The sequence below is a fragment of the Acipenser ruthenus genome, chromosome 21 (genome assembly GCF_902713425.1).
Source record: "Acipenser ruthenus chromosome 21, fAciRut3.2 maternal haplotype, whole genome shotgun sequence".
Classification (NCBI taxonomy): Eukaryota; Metazoa; Chordata; class Actinopteri; order Acipenseriformes; family Acipenseridae; genus Acipenser; species Acipenser ruthenus.
Genome location: NC_081209.1, coordinates 22,027,363 through 22,046,636, shown reverse-complemented (window position 1 = coordinate 22,046,636; position 19,274 = coordinate 22,027,363). Strand labels below are relative to the sequence as shown.

At 38.0% G+C, this 19,274-nt stretch overlaps 2 protein-coding genes across 7 annotated transcripts in view; both read right to left on the bottom strand.

Moving 5' to 3' along the window:
- Nucleotides 1-14,198, bottom strand: part of LOC117428523 (intermembrane lipid transfer protein VPS13C-like) — a 99,099-nt gene extending 84,901 nt beyond the window's left edge. For 5 of the 6 annotated variants that reach the window (XM_058995051.1, XM_058995052.1, XM_058995053.1 and 2 more), the window contains exons 1-4: nt 13,982-14,196; nt 13,036-13,079; nt 10,886-10,928; nt 250-345 (exon numbers count right to left, since the gene is read on the bottom strand). In XM_058995051.1, coding sequence (XP_058851034.1) covers nt 250-345; nt 10,886-10,928; nt 13,036-13,079; nt 13,982-14,081 — 283 coding nt within the window. In that variant the 5' untranslated portion in view covers nt 14,082-14,196. Of the gene's footprint in view, nt 1-249; nt 346-10,885; nt 10,929-13,035; nt 13,080-13,981 lie in introns of all 6 variants that reach the window. The other variant, XM_058995055.1, reaches the window with a different exon arrangement.
- Nucleotides 14,199-16,311: 2,113 nt separating this feature from the next.
- On the bottom strand, nt 16,312-18,158 carry LOC117427592 (C2 calcium-dependent domain-containing protein 4C-like). Its single transcript, XM_034045733.3, has 2 exons — nt 18,020-18,158; nt 16,312-17,792 (listed from the first exon to the last, which is right to left on the bottom strand). The coding sequence occupies exon 2, from the start codon at nt 17,769-17,771 to the stop codon at nt 16,431-16,433; it is 1,341 nt and encodes a 446-aa protein (XP_033901624.2). The 5' UTR covers nt 17,772-17,792; nt 18,020-18,158; the 3' UTR covers nt 16,312-16,430.
- Between the last annotated feature and the right edge of the window lie 1,116 nt (nt 18,159-19,274).

Genomic DNA, 19,274 nt, shown 5'->3' with positions numbered 1-19,274 from the left:
CAGCCGCTCTGACAGTTATAGAAGATTTCTAAATGTTATCAAAATAATTACATTTGGTGAGGAATGTTCCCTCCAGATGAATTCAAAACACCTACACACTGAATCAATGCCAATCAGCCTTACACGCCGCTGACAGACAGTTAATAGCAGGTTTGTTATTTCTAAATGGCAATTCCGTTCACGTCCTCACACAGTAGATGTCACAATTAGACTGGGGAATAGAGAAACATATTAATATATAAAACTTACTTGCTCCAGGAACAACAAGAAGATAAAGGCCATCTAAGGTTGCCACTACAGCGTCATTGTACAGATTCTTCCACGGGATCTTCAGAATCAGCTTACCTAAAAACACATTATTTAAATAGTTTTTAATACTGTTTTTCAGTGAAGGAGATCACATATTGTTACAGGGAGTAAATAGCCGTCATCAGTGATTAATTCCTTATCAAACAATGTTCCATTAAAAGAAACGAGAAGCATCTCTGTAATGTATGTTAATGGCAGTTGAGTACATCGAGAACATTATTTTATTTTTCTTTAAACAGTAATGCATGTGAAAAGGCTTATAGTGTTTGTTTCTCTAATTGCAAATTGGACTTATAAAGCACTGAATGTCCTATCAGAGTGGTCAGAAACAGGGAAAACTAATTTACTGATTTTATTCCAAAAGATTCTTACTGGACACCCAGAGCTGCAGCACATGCTGTGCTGTTTTTAGCACAGTAATATTACGAACATAGCTGTTGTTCCTATTACAAAGAACCACTGTTATTGCACAGATCATGATCATTAAGTATTGTGATTATCCCAATACAGAACTTATGGGCTAAATACTCCGAGAAAGGTGTACACTTTGCTTGAAATAGCCCTCCTTCAGCTAATCTTTTTTTTTCTTCGTAGACACAAGGCCACCAGAAAGTTCTTACCCAACCACAAATGGGAAAAACTAAACCCAGTTTGTCGTATTTTTAAATGCAGTATTATCCAGCCTTGCCAAACTGAATGTCCTCGTGCACCAAATACTTTAACAGTGACTTCAGACTTTCAAATCCAAAGCATTCTTCTCACGTGATGTTCTGTAAAATGAACCAGCATTCAGCATGCTAATTCACTAGCCTCTCATTCGTTTGACCTTTGGAGGCCTTGGGTTCAATGCCAAACTCTCACAAGTCAAATGAGTTTGGTGGTCTCAATCTACTGTAATGACACTGGCAATTTTGAAATACTGTGTAGTGGTTTTGTTATGTGGACCAGTCTCTTGCTTGAGAGAGTCAGGACTCAATGCATTAGACCAGCTGATTTCAAACAGTGTACTGTACACTTTCATATTGAGGTCCTGAAGGCCTTGAGGTATTGGAAGAGCTGTTTCAACACTAATCTGAATGAATCATCTCAGTACAATTTGCAAAACTGTAGGTTGGAATATTTCTCTGAATAAAAATGATATTGCAGGAAGTGATCCTGCTTGTTAAATAAACATGAATGAGATTACCAATTACATAATATCATAAAATTTCAGGTGGTTTCATGTGACAAAACAGATGCTGAATTTGACAGCTAAAACCTGGTAAACAATCACCTTTAAATGTCACCAGACTCACTGTCTGAGCAAAAACCTGATTTTATTTATCATTTCTATCCAGCTAATTCATGAAACAAAGTGAGGAACAGGGGAGCTGCAGTGTTTAAACCATTCTGAATGCAGCACTTATACTGCATGCCCATTCCTTAATGAATAGTTAATCTAATTCCGTAAATTTGTACTCCAAACTCAGCAACCTCAAAACCGAAATATTTCTATACTTCACTGCACACAGACTTCACGGTTTTTCATTTTCCAGCCAATCTTGAAGTAATTGAATCTTCAGCTGCTGCGTATGAATGCTGAGTCACCTCTAAAAGTATTTAAGTAAGGTGTCATGCCAAATTTTGCATTATTTTGAGATGTGTTTTGATGTTTTAAAAGTACATGTTGACATAAGAAAGTGATTCATATTGGCGCCGACAACAGTAGAATCTCCAGCTGAGGTATAGGTAAAATGATGTGTTTAAGTAAAAAATAATAACACAGTAATCTGTCGCGTATCCGCCTGTCACATATCCACCCTAACCGTTTATCCGCCATGATCAATCTCTTCAGCAACATTAGTTTATTATTGAACAGAGAACATTAGTTCAGAAACTGTAGATCTTACCAAAATGTTCATACTCTGTGTTGTTTGTGCTCCGTGTGCTGCCATTGCTGGTAGTGTCACTTGAGCTCTTCAGTGTGTTGATATGTAAATATATTCACCTCGATCTCCTGCCTGTCAATCAGCAGAGAATGCATGTACCCACACGGCAGACGGCTACTCCGTCACAAGCATTAATACCCTGTATCTTTCTAAACAAGGGATTTAGGGGAGCTCCCTAATAAAAGCTGAATCTCAAAACAGTAAGTGTGTCAAAATAGTTATTGTTACAGCTGTGTATAATGGCATTTAGAACAGGATTCATTTATCCACCCTTACTCTGGTCCCACCACAGTTGGATACGCACCGGATGACTGTACTGACAAAAGTGCATTTCAACACAATATGGCTCTTTTTGATGATTTGAAGTATTTTAAATAAAGTTGTCAAGTTCCTTTTTTTCCCAAACAAACAGTGGGTATACAGTGGGTAACAAACTGCATGTATTTCAATTTCCTGTCCAGCCCTTGTATGAGCTTTTATGGTGTCTCTTCCACAGTACCAGATTTTTCTAAAGCAATACTTGTGTGTTAAAACAAGCGTGAAGGATTCGAAGGTAACCATGGAAATGACCTAAAGTATCCCTAGAACAACACACACGGTTTCTTAATTAAGATGCGATATAAAACCAAATACTGCTGAAACGTTATGTCGGTTGATATGGAGCACAGCTAATGTGGGCAAACAGTGAGGACAGCAGAAGACTAGATCAATATCTACCATCTAAATGTGCAGGCCTCAGCCTGATTGAGTACTGGTTCAAACTGCAAATAACGGAGTTGCCTGGCAACCCCTTCTCTAGCCTTCCCTGTAAACCAACTGAACACTTATCTATTTATAAGGTGTGCGCTAAGCATATTTACTTGCCTTGTTTAATTTCTTTTAATAGTTTGGCAGGCCTGCTTTAGCTGCTTTCAAAACCCATCATCCATTCTTATCAGGGCAGTCCAGTCTGCCTTTAGGCCAAGCACAATACTTTTATTGGATTTCCAAGTCATCTATGCTCAACCAGCAGGAGCAGACTGGCTGTCAAAGTCAGCAGCTATGAAGGCCATACAAATTAGATCATTAAGGCTCTTCAGGCTTTCTTTTTTGCTCAGAAATAAATAAAACAAACAAACAAACAAACAAACAAACAAACAAACAAGAGCAATATGCTTTCCCTTCTCATCTTGTAATTTAGGTTCACTTAACCTTTTACTTTAAAAGTACAGTTTTAAATGAGATCTAACAGAGGAGCTGTGTGTTATTTATAAAGGAATAGCACTTACAAGTCTATTTTAAATTTAAAAATATATATAAATATTTTGCTCTTGAAAAAGGTTTGGGATAAATGACTCTAGTTAATGTCAAGCATGGTCTCTGATTGCTCCACAGTCCCAACTTGAACATTTATTCCTGGGCCTCTCAAGCAGAGCCCGTCAAATGCGCTAAACTATGCAGTAGTTTTGTGATGTGGACTTACAGTGCCTTGCGAAAGTATTCGGCCCCCTTGAACTTTGCGACCTTTTGCCACATTTCAGGCTTCAAACATAAAGATATGAAACTGTAATTTTTTGTGAAGAATCAACAACAAGTGGGACACAATCATGAAGTGGAACGAAATTTATTGGATATTTCAAACTTTTTTAACAAATAAAAAACTGAAAAATTGGGCGTGCAAAATTATTCAGCCCCCTTAAGTTAATACTTTGTAGCGCCACCTTTTGCTGCGATTACAGCTGTAAGTCGCTTGGGGTATGTCTCTATCAGTTTTGCACATCGAGAGACTGAAATTTTTGCCCATTCCTCCTTGCAAAACAGCTCGAGCTCAGTGAGGTTGGATGGAGAGCATTTGTGAACAGCAGTTTTCAGTTCTTTCCACAGATTCTCGATTGGATTCAGGTCTGGACTTTGACTTGGCCATTCTAACACCTGGATATGTTTATTTGTGAACCATTCCATTGTAGATTTTGCTTTATGTTTTGGATCATTGTCTTGTTGGAAGACAAATCTCCGTCCCAGTCTCAGGTCTTTTGCAGACTCCATCAGGTTTTCTTCCAGAATGGTCCTGTATTTGGCTCCATCCATCTTCCCATCAATTTTAACCATCTTCCCTGTCCCTGCTGAAGAAAAGCAGGCCCAAACCATGATGCTGCCACCACCATGTTTGACAGTGGGGATGGTGTGTTCAGGGTGATAGCTGTGTTGCTTTTACGCCAAACATAACGTTTTGCATTGTTGCCAAAAAGTTCGATTTTGGTTTCATCTGACCAGAGCACCTTCTTCCACATGTTTGGTGTGTCTCCCAGGTGGCTTGTGGCAAACTGTAAACGACACTTTTTATGGATATCTTTAAGAAATGGCTTTCTTCTTGCCACTCTTCCATGAAGGCCAGATTTGTGCAGTATACGACTGATTGTTGTCCTATGGACAGAGTCTCCCACCTCAGCTGTAGATCTCTGCAGTTCATCCAGAGTGATCATGGGCCTCTTGGCTGCATCTCTGATCAGTCTTCTCCTTGTATGAGCTGAAAGTTTAGAGGGACGGCCGGGTCTTGGTAGATTTGCAGTGGTCTGATACTCCTTCCATTTCAATATTATCGCTTGCACAGTGCTCCTTGGGATGTTTAAAGCTTGGGAAATCTTTTTGTATCCAAATCCGGCTTTAAACTTCTCCACAACAGTATCTCGGACCTGCCTGGTGTGTTCCTTGTTCTTCATGATGCTCTCTGCGCTTTAAACGGACCTCTGAGACTATCACAGTGCAGGTGCATTTATACGGAGACTTGATTACACACTGGTGGATTCTATTTATCATCATTAGTCATTTAGGTCAACATTGGATCATTCAGAGATCCTCACTGAACTTCTGGAGAGAGTTTGCTGCACTGAAAGTAAAGGGGCTGAATAATTTTGCACGCCCAATTTTTCAGTTTTTTATTTGTTAAAAAAGTTTGAAATATCCAATAAATTTCGTTCCACTTCATGATTGTGTCCCACTTGTTGTTGATTCTTCACAAAAAATTACAGTTTCATATCTTTATGTTTGAAGCCTGAAATGTGGCAAAAGGTCGCAAAGTTCAAGGGGGCCGAATACTTTCGCAAGGCACTGTATGTTCATTGACAGCTAGGTTGAGATGGCAAAACTCATGCCAATTATGGGGGAATCAACCAATCACTGTTAAGGGTTTGTCAAAATTCCAGTACATCTTCTGCTCAGGAGTATAGTAAGACACTATACACACAATGTATTCACTTCTACAGTTCTGTCTTGTACTCTCCTAAATCGTGATACCATTAAAACGATGGCATGGTTGTTTTTTTTTTTGTTTTTTTTTTTATTTGCCAACAATAATTTAAAAGAAGTAAATACTAACTACACAGGCAAAACCACCATGTTCATAAAAACATACAGCAAAACTAGAAAATGTTAAAACAGAACTCCTAATATTGACAGAGCAGTAAAAGATTACTCTCAGAATAGTAAAGAAGTCTGTCCAGAAGGTCAAGTAAGAAGAAAATAAACTAGAAGGGTATTTGCTTAGCACAGGAAATCACACCAATGTGCACTAGCAAATGATTATGTTCGTACATGTAAGGTATTGATAGCCAGTAGGTGTTTGGAGGTGAACTGTGCCTGTTTCTTTTCCCCATCATTATGAACCTCTATACAACATTTCAGATCAATCCAAAAAGGCTTTCAGAAGTCAGACAGACAGACAGACAGCAAGGGATGTTCTACTGTATATTCAAAACAAAGGGAAACCAAGTAGGAGACCCTAGGAACAGGAATGGTTAATGAATTTCTAGAACTGAAACAAAAGGTGGTATATCCCTTTATGGAAAATTAAATGCGTATTATTGTACAGCTTTGGTGTTCACCAATTTTCAGTTGGAAGAGTTGAAATTAAGCAAACTGGCTATTATGCATTTATTTACTGTGTTTCCTTGAAAAATCTGCAGTTTTCAGAAGATCCAGAGAATTAAAAAGGCAGGCATCATAGAAACTTTGAATAAAAGTATCAATCAGGCAAAATTAAATACCTAGCCTTCAGAATGCCCAAAGATGACACGTGCAATATTCATATGACACCAGTAACTTGACATTTAACAATACAGAGGATCTATATTAAATTGCTTTGAGGTTAGTGAAGCATTCCTTAATATCCAATCTAACATTGGAAGCACATCATTCCCTGAACTGCAGTGATTCAGAATTTTACATGACAAATAATCAAAAGGTTATTACACAGACTGAATATTCTCTTGTCAGGAGCTAACAGTGAATTGCAGTGGGTCCCTGTGGGGCAGGTGTTAAGCAGAATTAATGACTCAAAATTGCACAATACATCTCATAATAAGGAAAGGTATGAACTGAACCTATTTAAAACATCTCATCCTTTTCTTCCATCTTCATCGGTTTTAAATGAATGCTGGGAAGTACAAGGGTTTGAATGTTCTTTCAAAATGTAAATTAATATTTCACTTTCACTAAGAAAAGGTCGGGAAAACAAACACGTTAGTCGCACCATATTCTACCAAAGAAACACTGTTCTGTACAGTAGAATCTATACTGTTATATGAACCAATACAATATGGTTAATTTTACCACAGACTTCTGGGACATGTTGTACAGACCCGTTTCCTGTTGTACACACCTCCAGTGTGGCTTAAATGAAAACAGATGTATATAAAACTTTGCACAAAAAATATTATTGAAGTGGCCTCACCAAGTTTCACAATAAATAAATAAATAAATACAGTACATAAATGTCTATTTTAATGTCTAAACAGCCAGAATATCAAATTGCATCAGAGACTCCTGACTTACAGCCGTCAGAAATCATAGCTGTTACCTTGTTAAAGGCAATGTTGTGCATTAGTACAAACCAATAAATAAGAAGCTTGCGCTGGAGCTAAAGATAAATACATACAGTAAAGTAATTCATTTTAGCATTCAAGTGCTCTCAAGGAAATGAAAAGTTCCAGTTACTGCATGTTTGATACAGTTCATTTCCGACTGGGGCACAATGACCTTAAGAAGGTGCCATTCTTATACAATCTTGTTCTGAACTGCTGTACTAAATATGGACATTACAATCTGTTTGGACACGCGAGGCGAACGGTACACTGGTTACACAGAATGCTGTGCCTACCGCTTACACTGGCACACAAGACTTTTGGGGGACATCAGTTCTTGTCCAGTTCTCAAACAAATACCACGTGAACTGCCAGCATAGATTAAAAAACAGTAAATATTATTTTCAAGTACAAATATTGACGGTTCTTCACATGTGACAAGAAATACTAGTATTATGCCCAGTACAAAATCTGGCAAAAAGTAATGAAAACAAGATCATTTCTTTCTGTGAACAAAAACAAAGCAACTGGAATAGTGTGAGGTTAAATGGCATCTCTGTTGGCATATTTTGTAAAGAGATAGTAAAATTGATATGTGAAAAATCTGTGCCATTGGAATCACTAATGATGTGAAATATATATTTGGGTTTTTTGGTTTTTTTTTTTATACCAGCCAATAGTCTTTACCCAGAAACTTGAAAGTCACATCACCATAAGCCAGCCATATAAGGCCAGAGGTCAATATCATGGTCTCAGTTTATATAACAACTATGGTGATGTCTGAGATATGAGTCTTTCACACTTCCAAGGACAGCTTTGTAAAATTACTGACATACAAGGGTTAATTTTTCTTGGCTGATACACTCCAATTTTACTTTATTTTGTGGAGAACAAAACCAGAATTTGAAAACCATCTCAAGTCACAGGTCTGAAATGGTTTATTAAGATACTATTCGTTGTACTGGCTGTGGAATATCTGCCCCCATACTATCACTGCCCCTCCCCCATGTTGAAGAGCTTGTGGCTCTTTCGTTTGGAATAAGCAGCGATTTCAAAGAACACGCTTTAGATCAAAAGTTGCTGCTGGCATCCAATCATATCACGTTTTCAAACTCGCTCCAATGGCCTGGTTAAATTTTATAATATAAAATTGAATTTAGAACAGTCACAAAAGCTACTGCCTTACTAAATCAATAAGAATCAGGCCACTGATTACCTGAAAACAAAACTCAGCACGTAACTAAAGTTCCCATCCACAGGGTGTCATTAAAATGTCATTAAACTTTCACATACTGCCTAAAGGAACACATCCCACACACTGTAAGCAGTAATCAAAAGAGACAGTATTCATAATGTATGCAATTCTTTAACAATTAACAGGTAGACGTACTGGAACCAGTATTGTACTGCATTACCTTATCATGCATGAAAGATAACATACAAGAAAATACAAAGACTATGTTGTCTTGCTGGTTTGTTGTAGCGGCACCATTTTGTAAAAATGCTGTTTTAAAGTGTAAACTACAGCATCCTTATAGTTTATTTTTCCATGGTTATCTCCAAACAAGAAAAGGGCACCTTGCCCTTGTGTATAAAGTCTGAGTAAGCCTAATAGAGACTATGGGTGCATTCTAACATTTAAAACATGAGAGTTTCTTGTAAACAAGTGGATTTTCTTTATGATGTTAAGGGGCCTGTAGCTAGATTAAAGAAACAGACAGACATTCTGCCCAGGCAATGACACATATATTAAAGTGCACTTCATCCTACAAAGATACAAGAGCATGTATATTCATAGAAAAGTGTAGGAGCCCAAGATTACTGCAAGATTCTTTAAAACCCAATCAAATTGCGTCTCGCACAGTTCCAGTTGCTTGTGTAGGAATAGGTTAGCTAGACAGGAAGTGCACTAGCCTGCAGACTCCTTGTTAGGCGGACAGTGCATTACCAAAACACAAAGGACAGTGCGCTGGGAAATAGAAAACAATTAAAAACATAATTGATACGCTCCATTGGCTTTAAAAGACACAAATCCATTGGGCGATGGATGAAGACTGTAACACTGCTGGATGTACAGAGCACTGCCAGGCTTGTGTGGTAAGTAATCAGTGGACAGACTGGGAAGACTGTAGACTAGTGCTAAGGGGCTGATTTGATCAACGTATACCCCTCAGGGATATGCCACATCTGGGTTTTCTTTACAGCATTGTACATCACTGGAGAATCCCTCTGGATTCACCTATTTGTGGCTATCCAGGGATCACCCCCAAAAATAAAGTGGTTGGCACAACCCAGGTGGATTCGCTAACAATGTAACATACAGCTGTGACTTATCTAGACAGGGTACAGTGACCCCTAAGATTCTGATTATAATATAATGGTCAATAGTTACTAGATTTTTGAGTAAATGTATTTATTTGACAGGGACAATGTACAATTTGTAACACTTATGACATGTCACAAGATGTATTGCATCCAGATTTAGCTATGAGCTCATTTTCATTGCCAGTCCCAGGCAGGGGTATAGAAAGGAAGAAAATAAATAAAACACAAAAACGGAAAAAGAAAATACAAATAAAGTAACATTTACAGACGGGAGCAATTTGCAATTGACAGTTTAGGTAAATAACTTGAAGTTATCTCCTCAAACATAATGCAATTATTCCCTCTAAAACAAATACAGTTATAATACTGAACAGAAAACAGCGAAAATTCATAGTACCATCATAATAATAATAATTACACTTCCACCCGATGTGAATAATCGCAGTACAACAATTGACAAAATCTACTAATATACCACAGTTAATAATAATTTACTTGACCGCTTTCCCTGTGAAGAAAATAAAAAATTATAACCTACAAAAAAAAAAAAAGTGCAGTTGGGCAATGTCCCTCCTTCTTGACTTGTATCTTGCATTGATTAGCTCCAAATACTTTAAAACCACCCCAACTACTGAGTGGAGCAAATTCCTGCATTTCTATTAGAGGATTATATCATGCTTACAAGATTTAAAATGAGATTACAATTAGAAACGGAGGAGTGTTCTTGCTCGTGAGATTTAAAGCTATATTACAGTTCGATAGGGAGTATTTACACGCTTGTGGAATCTCAAACAGAATTGCAAATTGTGGCGAAATGCAGAAAAACTCCTAAACACACAAAAACTCCATAAGAATATGCCCGTGACCATAAGGATTTAGTTGTGGAAGACAGCAAAAGAAAAAAGGTACAATTGAAGTGTGAAAGTACTGTCGAATTACTATACATATTGTGACAGGAAAAAAAAAACGCCCAATTTTGGAAAGTAATTTCATACAGAATATAAGAAGCAAAAGCCCCGAAAAAAAAAAAAATTACATAAAACTCGAAAATAGCTAAAAATAAGCTCCAATGAGTAAAATAAAATGACACTGAAATACTTAATTATCAAACAAAACAGAATCAGAGGGCACAGAATAAGTAAACTGTAATGACCTTCGTTTCTCTCCCCAATACATCAGTATTGTAGTATTCATTATGATGTCTCACAGGTCCAACAATGGTCTTGCATACTTACTCAAACTCTGCTTGACGATGAAAGGCTTGAATCTGTGCTCTTTGATCTTTTGGTGGTTTATTGGGAAATCTTCAAAAAGTGAAGTGTCAAGGTGGATGTTTAACACCCTGAAGCCTAAAGAGCACATTGTAACTTGTCTGCTGCCTCCCAGGATGTCATTGTTTAAACTAGGTTATATCTAAAATGGACCTTTAAAAAACGGAAGCAAAACCTTGGATCAGGATAGATAGATAGATAGATAGGTACTCACCAATCTGCCCTGCCTTTACTTTGAAAGGAACGTTGAATTCACTCTGTAAGAAAAAAACAAAAATATGTTAGCTGTACAAATCCACATGTCCTGCAAACAGACAGGTTTCCAAAACAGCATTTTTGAGATCTGTTATTAAAACTGGAAATGTGTGTATTTGCTCTTGTTACTTTGCTACTGGCACATAATCCTTTAAGTACTGAAAGGGACTGGGTGTGGAACAAGCCCTGCAAAGTAAATACAAATCAGAAAGGTATAGGAGGCCGACAACAAAACGTCTGTCAAATTGACACCAGTAATGCATTGTAAAGCAGGGTTTGATAGGAATCCACTTACTTGCCACATTACAACAAGGAATATTTTTAAAAAATCAACAGGATTATAAACAGGAATGTGTGTAGCTCTAGGCAACAAAAATACAACACAATATCCCCACTATTTAAATACAGTAGTTAGAGACTTAAATAACAATGTAACTCAATAACATACAAATCCCAAGCCAAGGAAGAGGCTTGTGTACCATGTCACCTGTCACCATGCCCTTTAATAACAGCATGTAGAATAGTATAGCAAACTAAGGGTTCCCAAGATATAGCTTTTCATCCAGGTGTCGGTACTGTGAAACAAAGTCACTGTGACCTTCATTTCTTGGGATTACCAGTTGGAACAGGTTGTGTTATTAAATACAGAAAAGGCATGCATTGTTCACAGTGACTGCACCCAGTGCTGTTAGCTTCTACTGTATATGACATGTGCATGCGTAATGGGTTTTATGGATGGGAATCAAGCCTTTCACTTTTCATTTGTTTCCTCAGGTCTTTTCTAGATTCCTTCATGTTTCTCTTATTCTCCAGAACTCTAGACACATAATCCCTTTTAAAAGGTGTAATTCGACTCTAAGCGATTATATCCAATGGGCGTTATCAAGTTTAAAAATAACTAGTCCATAGTCCACCATTTTGTGACACTGGCTTATTCATTTGCAGCTTGTACTGCTTGTTGGATAATACAGTTACTGCACATTTGTATAGACCTTAAGAAATAGAAATACATTTTTTTGGGCTACTTCCAAGACTATAATGCAGTTATCCACCCTGCCACAACTGTGTGTGAATGAAGCTGAACAGCCCATGTGTCACCTCGATCCTTGTGGAGTCTATGTCACGCAGTGACCAGGCTGCGGCCAGGGCATTGAATGTGCTCAATTTAATTCAGTTTTATATCTTATTTTAATGAATCACTAAAACAGGAATGTGTTACAGTACTACAGTAGTCCAAAACGATAAATTAAATTTAATGGGGAAAAAAAAGACCATCTGTAAACAATGACTGAACTCTCTGGCACAGCAAGTTATTGTATAAATAATGACTATGCTGCCTGTATCATACAAAAACGCCCACAGCACTATGCAGCTCAAGTAGCCAATTAATCACAGATATTAGGATGTCTATTTGATGACAGCATTCTGACGATACATGCATATGAAGAAGGCATACTGCAAAACAATGTCAGCTTTATTAAGAGTCCAGTATCAGTCTATTTAGCTGTAGGGAGACTACACTGCATTGCACAGGAGCAATAATGCACTAGCTGTGTACCAAAGTCACAACTTTGTCAATGGTCTTTTAGTAAAACATTTCTTTACAATATTCTCAGCATAGTGGTTTTCAGTTGATATTTTTGTTTCCAGATCCCAGTTTCCCTGCCACAATGCAGGTATGTTTTATTACATGTTAGGGTCCCAGATGCAGCAAGTTAATTACAGAATAATGGTAGGTAAAAGTGAAATGAAGGTCTAGAAAACAAAAAAAACACCTCATTGAGAATGTCACAATGCTGTCTATTTGATCAACATAAGGACAAGCCACAGCAGGATTTTATTAGAGCATTCTACAGCACTGCCTAGTTACCCTGGATTGCATCAACCACCTATCCATGGTTACCCCAAGATCACCCCTAAAAGTGGTTGATGCAATCCACGGTGAATCCCCAGTCCTGTAAAATTATCTTTAAATCCAACACATCTTATTCATGTGGGGATTGTACAGTAATCATGTTGTGGTACTACACTCTACAAACATACTAAATATGCTACACTAGGGATTTGTATAATGTTATCCCTAATTTAAAAACAAAATAAGTCACTTACCAATGCATTTTCTTTGACTTTCAAGTTTTCAAGAACCACATTGCCTGTAAGAAGAAGAAAAAAAAAGAGCAATCATTAAAAATTCAAGTTTGGCCCTCTTTGCTACCTCATTCTCTTCCACCCTCTCACGCAAAATACTGGACCCCTCCAGCAGTGACGCCCACTCAGAGAGTTAGAACAGCAGCAGGTGTGAGGTCTTGCACTGCCTCTGCTAACTGTTTTGCACTGTGGAGCATATTTTAAAGTGTTTACTCCAGTGTGTAATTTACTCCTTTTTTCTGAAACACCTAGCTTAGAGTAAATGGTTTGAAAGTATTAATGTATTACCCGTTAAAAGACATATACACCTTCATTGTAGCAGACATATGTTTGAAGCAGACTGGATTTTACAGCGTATGTGATATCATGAATGTGATGATCTGGATATCACTTCAATTATCCAACAGAATGAGCTTTAACTGTAAACAGGTTGCACAGACAAACACACACGGCACCTCTGGGGGGGGGGAACAAACAAACGACATCTACGAGAGATATGAATGAACTGGCAACTTCACCCTTGATTACTTGGGTAGTTAGCTGTGGAGAATAGAAATATGACTTGATTCCAGGTTTTATTCTCATAACTCACTTGAAAAGCGTGGACCTTCTTTATTTTCCCCATCGGTTTAATGTTTGTTTCTGTTCCCCAAATCAAATGCATGTTTTCATAATGTAAACACAATTGATCATGCCATTCACGTGCACCTCAATTTAGTAAAGTAATAATAAAAATATACAATTTATCACGGCAATGCAATGCATTTTAATGTGGTTTCCCGTGTGGCTACTAAATGTCACACTAAAGTGGCGTTATGTTATTACATCCGTGTTGCTTCATAAATCTCATCAGGTAGACGCTGGTGGTACTTACAATCTGGTGCTAAATTGTGAATATTTCTCTTACCTCCCCAAATGCCAAGCTTGAGTTGGGACTTGTCCAGATTTTCGACATAGTCCCCTATAAACTTGTTAAGAAGGTCTGCGACAAGAGACTCAAACACCATGATTCTCTGTATTTACTGTGTAACTGGGTTGTTGTGTCGATGCTGGAGCAGCTGAGTCCCGTGATCTGCAAGGCTCTTGCTCGCACTAATGCAGAAACGAAAGTGAATTGTTCTGCGATCAACTCGCCCTGTCTGTATGTCAAGCCAAATTATCAGATATATCTCTAAATGATCATTTGGCTTGCCATACTGTCTGTGCTATTGAGAGCTGTCACAACTGAGCTCTGATACCAAGAACTACAATATGTTATATTGAGCATTAGGAAGAAGTGTTAATAAACCGGAGTGTGGCGAGAACGTGATAACAAGACAACAGGGTTGTGCGACCCATGTGTATGTCTAGCCTGATAATAATAACAATATCAATGTGTGCTGAAGTAATAATATGAGACAGAGGCTACAAGGAATCCATTCAGTGCACCCTTTCAATGCATGAGCGACCAAATGTCCTTTAAATTAAATATAATTTAAATTGCTGTCAATATTAACAGTGGAAGGGGGCTGGCAGTAGTGCACACCTAATACATGTATTATTTTCAGTACAGTATTTTATTACTGGCATCTACTATTAAGGATGCACAGAACATGTTTTTAATTTGTGCCAACTGTGTTACATCAAGGTTACACAGAGCTAACACTGCAGTCTTTCCCGTGGTTATACCTTCATTAACTATCATACATAGTAGTGCCATGGTAAAAATCATAGTGAAAAACTGGTGTGAAGCACCCAGTAATCTATAGTAAATGCATAGTTTGGTTTACAGTAATCATAGGAAAAGCATGGTGAAGATTACTGTGTACATTTACTATGCTACACTTTTCTATGTACAGTGCACAGAAATTGGTGCATCAGATTCACAGGGTGATAACAATGTAGGGAAGCCCAGAGCAAGTCACTATCCTGTTTCTGTCTTTTTGCATAGCAGTGTGGGTCCCTTCCTTCATTTGTGCACCAGTTGTGGGTCCTTTTCATGGAAGCTATGAAAGCAAGCTGATAAATGTTCTGAACCTTTGTCACACGCACACACGCATCAGTGCTCTGCTTTGAGAACCATTCAGGTTCATTAGTGCATCAGTCCCTCTCTTCATTTCTAAAGATAAATCCATTGCAATTCAGAGGCATAATGCACAAGCTGATAGGGACTAAACTGTTAATTTTATAAAACTATAACAAATAATTTAGACCAGAAAATTGTGCTAATTGCATTCTGGTGTAAAGAACGTGATACAACTGTCATATTATCTTGGATAAAAACACACTAATGTGCCTGTACACTTTTAAACCCTGTGTAAATCAGGGGTGGAAATAAGATTCCTATTGCATAGCAGTTTTATCCCATTCCAGGTCTTACTACAAGCTTGATTAGCCACAGTGTTTCGGTAAGAAGCTCAGGTGAGTCTTATAAAACCCATTGTAAAACCAGAAATGGATCCAACTGCTATGCAATGAGAGTCTTATTTCCATCCCTGGTGTAAATAAATGCAGTAAATGCATGTTAATAGAGTAGAAGGTAGACTGTGGTTTATCAGTTGTTTGTAAGGTGCAGTGAACCAAGTGGTTTTAAAAACAGGTTATATATATTTAAGAATGTGTTGACTTATAAAAGATAGAAATACAAGCTCTTATGATGTTCCGTGTACAATGTTGTTAGCAAAAAAGCCATGTTTAACTTCTGTTTTGTTTGATGGTTTATAACAGGGCTTTGTTTTGGCTCTCAGTGCTGGTGATAAGCAGGGTTCATTAGGGTTCAGCTGAAACTTTATTACTTACTTTGTAATGTGTCCTAAAACCTGTTACGATTGCAGCAACTTTAAGCAGCACGGGGTGTATAAAAAGAATGGGGATTACCAAGGCTGAAATCCCCAAACTTGAAATAACAAAACCTTTAGAACACCTATTAAGATATTTATGAAATCCTGATTGACACAATTATAGAAATTGCCTCACACTTGAGAAAAACCTATCTGTACAGAAACAGAGAGACAGAAGAGGCACACTTGTTAATAGATGGAACAAAGCCTTTGCAATGAGGTGTAGGAGTGCTTCTATTTGCAGGCTGCAATGTAGCGTGATTCATACTTCTCATAAAGAGCTAGGCAGCTACACCGGTACTCTAGAGGAACAATGGGGAAACCTTTTACCCTAAGTTTAGATATTATCATTGAGGTTTTATAAAGTATTAATTTGTAGTGAACAAAGAAAGGATCACAATGAAAACTGAATGGTTTTTCGTAGTTTTATTATAAATAAAACAGAGTGTATAAAAGTATAAATAAATTCTGCATGAACCTCATGCTCACAAAATAAATATATCATATTTACACACACACACACACACACACACAACATTACTTGGGTAAGATGCTTGTAAGAGGGAGCTCACATTCGCCTAAGGCATAGTCTCTTTTCATACTCGATCCTTTGTTAACCACTTTCATTCTCAGTGATCTGAAACACAGCTCATGCTCAGAAATCCCATCAAAGAAAAAGTCTTCGTTGAAAATGGGATTCCTGCTTTTCCTAATGACGGTGCTGCGCTGCTTTTGGATTTTCCCCGGCACCAAGGACATGCTGACGCAGCAGTTGATACTTTTGGGGTCCACAGAAGAGTCGTATAGTCCTTCAGCACTGACCAGGCGCACCCGGAGTCTCTGATTGTCCTGGCAGTACTCAGCAGAAAGTCTTAAGGTACCTTCTCTGCCCACAGAAATTACATTTTCTTTTATGACTCTGTCCCTGTAGTGCACCAGATCCAAGGGGAAAACGGTTGGAGGCATCAAGCCATAAGCAGAAGGCATAGGCTCCAGCAAGCATTCAGATGATCTTCTCATGATGTTGGGACTGTTGTCTGTGGAGCTGCCTTCGTCAGTCGACAAGGAGTTGTTCCTTGCCACCATTGTTCTTTTTACAGTCCTGGAGAAGAGTTTTTCTTGGCTTATTGCTTTGAACAAAGAGGACTTGGGAGGAGACCTGATAAGAAGCGGGGAGCTGAAGGGAGAAGATTCTGTAGAAGATGCAGTGTCACTGTCCAGGGTGCCTTGCCTGTGCAGGCTGAAGTTTTTGGGAGACAATCTGGAGGTCAGTGAGTTCAAACTGAATGAGGAGGAGGAAACTCGAGAGTAAGTGTTGGACCTGCTTCTGGGGATCATGATGGGGATGCCACAAGAGTTTGGGTCATTGTGGAAAAGGGACTCCTTCCTTCTTGTATGTGGGCTTTCAAGTAAGGTGCAAAACCCATAGCTGGTTTGAGCTTTTGGTAAGTGGGGCAAGGAAAGAGCAGCTTGAGACTGGGGATCAGCGTTGGTGCTTTCTTCATCACTGTATCCACAGTCATAGGGCAGCTCATCCACATTTTCAACTTGTATCACATGCGTGTTGACCATTTCATGGAAGGGGGATTCCTTTTTGTTAGCAGTGTTTTCTGACGTGGAGATTTGGATGCTGGTGGGGTGTTTGTTCTTCTCAGGAGTTTTGGGCTCCAGGTGAGATGGTAACTTGGGCGGGATGCAGAATTCTGGGATTCTGTCTGGGGTGATGATGTTGGGGCACAAAGACATTTTCTTGTTTTTCTCAGATAATGGTCTGTCAATGCTAAACATGATGTCCCTGATTTTGAAACTGTATTCTGAGATGGGAAGAGTCAGACTGGTTCTTTCCACAGACACACGGATTGTATCCACCACCCACATAGAAATGTAAAATGCAAAACCCTGTCAAGATAAAGAAAAGGAAAATTAGGATACAGTTACACTGAAAATGCAGCACAGTTAGAAATACCACGTTCACATTAAACAACCAATACTAGACATATATGAAGCACTTTTGGCAGATGGCAAGCATTTAAAACTTTTTTTTTTCTACACAGTAAATGAATCTGAAATATTTAAAATGTATATATTATTAAAACTATTAGCTGTTCACATTTGAATATTATTACCTTCAAAGTCTTTAGAAACTCTTCAGGTTGTCTTCAATTACAGGATTAGGAAGATTGCTCCACAAACAGTCCTGTATGTATCATACACTTTCTCTGAAAGGCTCTCTGTGGCTCTTGTAGGTGTTACTCCAAGATTCAAACCTTGCTTAGCTTTGTGGTGCTCAAAAAGCGGCTCTCTGTTTAAATAGGCTGCTCAATATAAGAAGGATCCAATCCCCTCAAAGCACACCTCCACTGTCAAAGCAAGACGCTCCCCTTTTCCCTAACAGTCTGTTCACATGGAGACGACCATGCGGAGAGAGAAGGAAAAAGGGTCTGAAAAAAAAAGGTTAACCAGATAAGAAGCTGTAGGTAAACTCTACCAGAAAGCAAAACAAAAGTGTATTTGATATTATAATAAGTGGTAATTAGCGTATTTGTTTTTCCATCTTACTTCGTGTAAATGCATTGTAAAGATACAGCAATCTGGCCAGATTAAAGTAGTGGTTGTGGTTCCCCAGGCAATTGATGCTCTCACTGTGTGACTCAGTTATGTGTTCCTTTCGTCCGTGCGTAATCATCCCACTATTCCTGTGTGTATTGTATATATATGTAAACAAATTAGCAAGATGAAAACGTGGAGCAGCCTGTGTTTCTTTTCTTTTTTTTTTTGTATTTTTATAATCGACCAAGTTTTTCTGCAGATCATGTGAGGCATTCTTTGAGATAAGGTTAAGGCTGATATGTAGGCTGGCACCTCCATAATGGATCATAAAGTGCACTTAAGCACAATACACGTACGTATATATGTTTAATGGAAGGATATCAGAAACGTGTTGGCTCTTTATCAGTGTAACGACATAGTTTTGCATTATAATGTATAGTTTATCTTCCTGAGTGTCTGTGCTTAATTATGTGGAATGGAAATTTGAAATACAGTCTTTTTGTAATTTACTTAGAGCTTACTTATATTTGGTCTATAACCAGATTCTTTAACTCTTTCATACAAGGCGACCTCATAGGGACCGATATACAGTATATATATATATATATATATATATATATATATATATATATATATATATATATATATATATATATTTTCTAGTCTTTATATGGGGACATATGGAAGATGCAAATGCATCATAGCCTCATATGAGGATGCCATTTTCCCCATATAAAGCAATGAAAAAAATTGGGGGAAACTGTATTAAAACATATTTATTATGTGTCCAAAACTACTTAAGAATATTTCATTGTTCTGTGTGAAGTACAT